Below are 8,500 nucleotides of genomic sequence, written 5' to 3' on the forward strand. Positions count from 1 at the left end.
AAACAAAAAAAACATTTAAAAAACACAAAAAAAAATAAAAAAAAAAAAAAAAAAAAAAAAAAAAAAAGTCAATTTGAAAGTACTTGACTGGGAACCCAGTTACAATTCAATAATGAAGACGTAAAGAACTCTAAACATAAATGTGTGGAAAAACTTCCATCTTCAGGATGAAATCTTTTTAAATAGAACTGTGTTAAGAACCTTTTAGAGTAGTTATATTTAATGATTCAAGAAAGCAAAATAAGTACAAACTAAAATAAATAAGTGTTCAGACAGAAAGATTAACCTATAGCACATCTATATTAACTAATTAAATAGGCTTTAAAAGTTTCTATTTTAAAGTGATTTTAATGTTTGTCTCTTTAGGCTAGTTTAGGCTGGTTGTCATCATAAATAAATCAGATATTTCATTTCATGGTTTATTGGCACAGAGAAAGTTGAATCTCTGCTCACAGTCCACAGGTTCCCAAACCATACTATTACGGTTCAGAACTGCACAGCGCTGATTTATGGCAGGGCACTGGAGCTCTCCAACTGAAGACCAGACCTTATATTCAAAAGCTTCTCCATTTGCCCAAAACCAGTGCCCGGCGATAAAGCGCAGACCAATCCACACATCATCAGTCAGGGCTGCTCTGTTCTTATCTCTTGCCTCTGTCATGAGCTCATCTGAGTTCAGTATGGCCAGATCTTTGTAGTTTTGTCTGCAGTATAGCAGGGCCTCTTCCCATGTGCTTTCCTGCGGCACCACAGTCAGCTCCGAGTCCTCCATACAATAAAATGGTATAGGCCAATCACAATAAGCATCATGAATTTTAGAAGAGGACCTTTTGACAGCACAACAATATTCATCATCATAATTTGGTTGGTTATTGTCCCACTTGATATCATTCGCAACCTCACCTCCGGTCCATGTCCACGACCACCACCAACTATTTCTCCTGAGTCCAATCCAATAAAAATCCTCAGTGAGCTGCGGATTATCAGAGAATAGTTGCAGTTCTTCATTGCTTACGGTGGACAGGTCATCATAGTTATTCTTGCAGTACAACTGTGCATCTGACCAGCTCATACTGTTATTCACATAATAGTGTTTTCTGTTGAGGCTGGTGTTCAGTCTAAAGAGACTCAAAAACAGAAAAACAGTGACTGTAGCTTTTGTTGCCATATTGCCAATGTATCCAGTGTTTTAACATCAGCAGGAATGCCCAAAGTGAGGATCACAAGTCCAAATTTGTGAGGATTTCTTTCTTATAGACCAGTAAGACAGTGTTGACCAATCAAAGTTTAGTCTCTACTTGTAAGACTCCTCCTCTTGACTCCTTTTTCCTTTGTGTTGCTTTTTATTGGACTCCCCAACCCTGGAGAGTGTCTTCTTTTTATGCTCTGAATGAAGAAAATGTGAACTGACACAAAATAATGCACAAATTCATTCATGAACAGTATGTCCACCTTTAAGGCAAAGCAAATGTTTTTGTATGCTCAAAAACAAAACAAAACAATAATAATTTCACAATCAATTACTATCAATCACAATAAATTATTATTATTGCAGCAGACTGATCAACTATTTATCTGTTCTGGCCCACTGTAGATCTTAGCAATATAATTATCAGTGTGCCTAAAAATATTGATAGAGGCAGACTTCTTCACGTTTGGTGTGTTACTTTAATATAGTGTGTTATTGAAATTGAAGAAGTGTCCTTTTTTTAAAAAAAAAAGGACCTGTCATGCAAATCAGAGCATGCAAATATTGTTTAACTTCCAAACTAACTGAAGGACAAAATAAACAAATTGAAATTGACCTCAGAAACAGGTAAAGTACTTCTGAATATGCAAAAGTGAAAATATTTACTGTATAATGTGCATTAAAGTCTTTAATATGAAAAATGGATATACATTTTGAGGTTTGTAAGGGATTACATTCAGCAGTGTTATTAAAATATGAATGTTTTTTAAGAACTTTTAAGAATATCTTTCAGATGATGTTTTCTGTCAAGACCATTTAGTACATATGTTAATCAGAAAAGAGTACATGATCTAATTAAGTTATCCCAACATAATTCAGTCATGTTAACTTTACTCTTTTTGTCCTGTGTTAATGTTTAGGTTGTTAATGTGCCATTTTTATCAATAAAGCAAATAGCTTTATTTAGATATAAAGAGTTTATTTCAGAGATCCATCTGTCTTTTAAAAAAAATCTGAACTTTATACAGTGCATTGCAATATACAGTAAAATACAGTGATTAGCAGGGGTGTGCATTCCTGATCCTGATGGCCAACGTGCTACAAAGTCTGGTGATCCTGAAGACCATGATTAGCTGGTTCAGATGTTTAATTGGGGTTGGAAATCAACTCTGAAGGACTGTGGCCCTCCAGGATCAAGACTGGACACCCCTGAAAGTGCTTATGTACGGTGTACAAACACATAACTATTTTACAACTATTTCTATTTGAAGGTCAGGAAAATCAAAAGCATCACTGTTAACAGTAGACCACAAATAACATACAGTATGTTACATCTCACATTTCTGCATAAACATTAAACTTAATGTTTCTACAAACAATTGGTACATACAGAGGCACAAGTTGTTTTACTTAAAAATTCTGTCATCATTTACTTTCTCAACAAACGTTCCAAAACTAAGAGTTTTCCTGTGTGATTTTTTTTTTAAACAATGGAAGTCACTAGGCACCAAAACTGTTGGTTTACCAACATTCTTTAAAATATCTTCTTGTGTTCCACAGAATAAAGTCGTACAGGTTTGGAACAATCATTTCTGGGTGAGATATAATCCCTTTAATAAAAAAACGTCATCCTCTCACCCTTCTACTGTACACTGAAAACTATTCGTAAAACCGCAGTACAGTGACAGACGCTCTGAGCAATTTTAGAGAGCTCACCCCAGCCAAAGACAAATAAATAAAAGCCTACCTTTTTCTTAAAAGTCACTATTGGATTATTCAAATGTTTATCCTACATCTTATGAAAAACAGGGAATGCAAAAGCTATCAGCCCAAAAGGATCGTGTGGTCTTGGCTCTGGAGTAGGATGAGAAATGCTCAATGTATTGAAGCAAAAGTTGAAATGTGCATTAAACCAGAAGTAGAATTTAAAGGTCTGAGGGACTCAATCATCATTATTAATTTAACTGTGGCTTTGTCCTTTATTTTATCCATGAAAGTCAAGTTCATTATCAAAGAGGGCATCCATGAACTTTAGTAGTTTACATTGACTTTTTATCCTATCCTACAGTTCTGTTTCAGGCAAGCCAGATGGAGAAAAAAAAAACTATCTGTCAGTCTTTCTCTCCTAAAATGGCTCAGTGTAAAGCTGACGTCGTCATAGTCCAGTGTCTTTGTCTGTATGAGGTGGATATGGAGAAAAACAAACAAATGATGAACACAAATTTCTGTTTACTAAAACATGTCAATGGTGAAAAAGTTCAGCTACACCACTTCACAACCTAAAATTATTTTTAAGACCTAAAAGGTAATTTAAACAGGCAAAGATACAGCCAGTTGATTAAACATTTTTTAAAATATGTAGTATCGATGTTCATGACAATAGCACTTACATTTATGGGAAAATAAATTCTTTGTTGCACTGCACAGCTGTATTGGCAGAAAGTAACTGATATTTAATAACTATAAAATGTTAATTTTTAAAACCTTTTTTTCCTAATATATATTTAAGTCTATATTTCTTACCTTTACAAGGTCACATTTGGGATGGCACTTAAAGGGATAGTCTCTCATCATCTCACCCTCAAGCAGACGCAGATGAATATTATTTTTTTTCACAATGAACACAAACTGAGAAAAAAAATCCATCACTGTGAGTCCATTTAATGCAAGTAGATGGGTCCCTCAATGTTGTTACTTCACAAACCACACAAAACGAACATGACAGTAATATGTGAGCTTCATATTTCATAGTATGTCCAAATTCACAGTATTCATAAAGGAGTATGCAAAAAGTACCCAGATGACAGTCTGCATTATATGGAATCACAGAGATGGACTATTGTTCTAAAAATCTCAGTTTGGGTTCCACAGAAGAAAGAAAGTCATATACATGAGAGTGAATAAATGATGAGAGAATTTTAATTTTTGGGTGGAGTATCCCTTTAAGATCCGAAATTACAGCAATTAGTCATGAATGAAAACAACAAAAATATATTTCAACTTACTAATAATTTGCATCGCAGTTACACTAACTTAAACAAATAATCTAGCTATGGACAGAGTGGGTTACACTCTGTCCAACTGCAGATCACTCAACTTTGCAGAACTTTAACTGCAGATCACTCAAGAACGGAACTTCATTACACGAAGTCTCATGCTTATTATTAGTGACAGAGATTGTGTGAAAACATGTGGCAATTACAAATAAGCTTTTAATTATCTACATAAAATACATAAACCACTCGCTGGTTTGGTAGCACATAAAAGCCAAAAAAATTTAAAATAAAAACATCTTAGCAGTGGAGCAGTGGTCTTTATTCAAAGAGCCAAAGAGATATTTCACCAGAAGGTGAGCTTAAAAATTCTCACATTTAAATGTCTAGATTCGCTTTGACTACCACAAAAAATAATTGGAGCTAAATAGCATTAAAAGTGGTTAATTGGCTCGTAATCATAGGGGAACCACTTTAAGTGCTATATAAAGCATCTAACTTTAAAGGTGCTGTACAGAACCTTTGTCAAATGGTGCTATGTAGAACAGATGAACCCTATTCTCCTCAGATTTTAGATATGTTACTCCACTCTCATATGTTTGCTATGAATGGGAATTTTCTAAAATGGCAAAAACGGTTTTGAATCACTTTTATGCTTTTAGGCTTTGGGGGCAAAAAGGTTGAGAACCACATTATCTTCAGGAAAAAACATTATGTTTTAATGTTGTTTTTTTAATCCTTTCCCCAACTAAACTAACAGACTAAGAGAGAGTTAGAGAACCTTCAAAGAACTGCAGGGGCTTAATGGGTTCTTTGTATGGCAGTGGTACTATATAGCATGGTACTACATGGCAAAAGCATGCTATGAAGCACTGTCAAGAGCATGCCAAGCCAACAGGTGGCGATATAATCTCAACCGTAAAGCCATGTTGGCCATTCAGAAGCCTGAAAAAGTTTCCAGTAAGCGGAGATAACAGCGCATGCTCAGACGTCACAAACCAAAATCTCCGGTCTGTGCCCTAATACTCCTCTAGTTTGGTAAAGCAGAAGTGGATCTTTTTTGGAACAGAGGCAAACACTCACTGTCACTTATGGTTTACGAGAACAGAGATATCCAGCCCGTTGTGGCTGTATGCTCTTGTCTCACGAGTGGCCAAACTGTCAAACTGTCACATTACACAGTATATTTCTTATGTATATACTCTCTCACAGTATATCTATAATGTCACTTGTAGCACTTCGAAGGCTAGCCAGGCCTTTTCCCATGCTTCTGTCACTGTTGGTGGGCAGGCCATGGCAATTGGAAGGACCTGTTGTCACAGATGGATGGCATTGTTTCGCACACAGATCCAGCCCGTCTGCAGCTTTGGGTTTGGCCTCTGGGTCTGACTGTCTCTTAACAGATTGTGAGCCACTTTGCCACTTGACCTGAAATGGGTATCTTTAAAAACTGCTTTTTGTTGACAATTGCTTCTGCTAAGCGTGTAAGTGAGTTACATGCTTTGTCCGTTAGTGAGTTATGCATGGTTGCCAGATGATTCTGGTGCTATGCTATGACTAAATCCTTCTTCTCTACCAAACGTTCTGCTTTCGCAGTTTATAAATCAGTCAATTAATTTGGCAGCTTTTTTTAGTCAGCACCACAGTCAGACCAGTCAGGGGATCACCTTTTGTGAGCCCTAAAGTGCTATGTTGCTGCCACCATTCATCTTAGGAGCAGAGATCAGCCTTTTGTTTGTTATGGTGGTGCAAGGAAAGGGACCACTGTACCAGAGATTTTCAGATTGAATTGTGGAGGTTATGACATACAAGAAAGCCTGAAAACCTTTGCCAGAAGATTTCTCTTATCATTCCACTAGGGCTGTGTCTACGTCTTGGGCTGCTTTCAGAAGAGTATATGGTGGATATCTGTGCTGCTGCTGCTTGGGCTTCCCCATGTACTTTTGCCTGCTTCTACAAGCTCAATATTGATACCCCTCATGCTGTCAGTTTAGCAGTACTTCAGGAGCAACCTTGATTTTTTTTTTCTTCTGGTGAGTGGCATTCTTCATGAATATGTTGGTAGGAGTCATCCACTAGTGCTAAATTTACACGGAATTAAGTAAATGTAGAGAGAGCATACCCAGTTAAATTAAACTGAGACAAAATACAAAAGAATTGTGTTGCATTAGTTTAATTAAGTAAACTGAAGAAAAGTAAAAATCATGTTGAATGAATGGCACTTTTTGACAACTGTGTTGAATTTTGCTTAGGCTTTATACAATATAATTATGTTCTCGCCTCAAACATAAATGCATTTGTTGATTGTAAGTGTATTGTTTTAGTATTTTCATTAGAGCAGCTTTCCCTTTTTCAGTGTATATTGTCAGTGTATGAATGCAGTGTTGCCATAGCTTCACACCACATTTATGTCATAACACTGATTTGTTACCTATCAGAAGATTTCTGATGTTTCATACCAATAATAAAGAAATGGCCCTGACCATCTCTTTGAGCCTTTCCCTTATTATTTGTGTGATATTGCAGCCCGACCCTGGAGAATTTCTCCTCTGTAAGTGCCAAATAAAAGTAAAGTGAATTGATAAAGTACAATTTGTTCCACAAACAATAGGCCAAACTATGGCAAATCTGATGACGAGTACTCGAAAAACAAAATGAAGTGATTTGCCTTTAAATGTGTTGAGGATGTGGAAATGTCCTGTATGACTGATTTTCATATTTTTTGTAAAGTACAGTGTCTATTGTAACATATTGCCTTTAACACTGTAGATTTTTTTGTGCACTTTAGAAATTCCTTCTAAGCATTTCAGGTCTGGCTAAGCTAAGTCTCATTCTGTTATATTTATTATAATTAACAAACAATTTTGATCAACTGTTTTTTTATATGTTGGTAAAAGTAGGTGGATTGACGTCATGTTTTAGCTCCTCTTTTATCACACAGACACAGTTTAGGAATGCTTGCAAAAACAGCAGGATGGTTTATATCCCTGTCTTGTGAATCCCCCGTCTTCTGTGAAAACATTCACTTATTCACTTTGCGTGACGCTATGTGAAAAATAAAACCATGCAGAGATAACAAGGTTAAGTACTTCATATTACTCTGTGTGTGACTGAAACTCTGTCGTTTTTAGAAAATGGCCTGAGATGCAAATCAGACAATGCAAATATATTGTTAACCTTCAAACTAACTGAAAGACAAAATAAACTCAGTTTGACAGGTAAAATGCTGCTGCATATGCAGAAACGGGATTTGTTTACAATAAATATGACACTGGGAAGGTGACAAACCTCTCTAGAAATAAAATCAGAACATTTCTGCACTGACAGAATGGTTTAAACGTACTTTATTTGACACATTCTTGAACAAACCTATTGACAATGACAGCTTACATTGTTAACCATATTTTGTACATCACACGTGCTCACAAACGCAGGAGCTGTTTTGTTTTTCTGCAATTCCATTTACTGAAAAAGGATGTACTTAAAATGAGGAAATTAAATAGCATAAAACCACAGTCAGTGGAAGCATACTGATATACAAATTTATATTATAACCATAAAAATTATATTCTAGTATATTTTCATAATATTCTTTGATAATTCCCTAAATCCTTTTATTAGCTTTCCTTCATAATTCTGCATTTAATTCTATTTATGCAACATTAGTAAATAAATAGATGTATTGTTTACATATTGATGAGGCACGAAGCAACAGTAGCATGTTGTTCAGGATTATTTACATAGTGATGTTTGTAATAACGTGTAGGTAACGCCAGCCAAACAAACATTTTTATTTTATTATTATTTATTTCACAATGTAATGCAGATGAATTATAACATGGTTAACAGTAAATGAATCTTATATAAATAGTTAAATCTTCTATATAATATCTAACAATACATGGATTAGGATAAATTCATACAAATGTATGCACTTTGACTTTTCGTAGTGCAACCAGTAGGAGGAAAAAAGCTGCATTCTAATAATTGCCAGTGGAGGGAATAAAATAACAGGCTGCATACAATACAAGCTCATATCATGCTTTTAAGTGCCTTAATCATTAATAAAATAATCAGTCATGCATAAACTAAACATCTGCTGTAATATAATAACATACTTGTGATGTATATGCTTTTTATGTTTGTTTGTGTGTGTGTGTATTTGTAGTGTGTTTTTATATATGAGGAAACGCAACTACTCTATTCAAATGAATTGAAAGCTGGAAAAAATATCTTCCAAAAAAAAAAAGATCTATATATATTTATTTATATATTATAAAGATCTATCTATATATATTTTAAAATTCAAACTTTAGTA

At 35.0% G+C, this 8,500-nt stretch overlaps 1 protein-coding gene across 1 annotated transcript; it reads right to left on the reverse strand.

Annotated features, from left to right (window-relative positions):
• Nucleotides 1–382: 382 nt before the first annotated feature.
• On the reverse strand, nt 383–6,119 carry LOC107679227 (lymphocyte antigen 75-like). The gene is made up of 4 exons (XM_016474740.1): nt 6,054–6,119; nt 5,412–5,610; nt 1,299–1,386; nt 383–1,118 (listed from the first exon to the last, which is right to left on the reverse strand). The coding sequence occupies exons 1-4, from the start codon at nt 6,117–6,119 to the stop codon at nt 413–415; spliced, it is 1,059 nt and encodes a 352-aa protein (XP_016330226.1). The 3' UTR covers nt 383–412.
• Nucleotides 6,120–8,500: the final 2,381 nt, after the last annotated feature.

The sequence above is a fragment of the Sinocyclocheilus anshuiensis genome, unplaced genomic scaffold (assembly GCF_001515605.1).
Source record: "Sinocyclocheilus anshuiensis isolate Anshui unplaced genomic scaffold, SAMN03320099.WGS_v1.1 scaffold1644, whole genome shotgun sequence".
NCBI classification, from domain to species: domain Eukaryota; kingdom Metazoa; phylum Chordata; class Actinopteri; order Cypriniformes; family Cyprinidae; genus Sinocyclocheilus; species Sinocyclocheilus anshuiensis.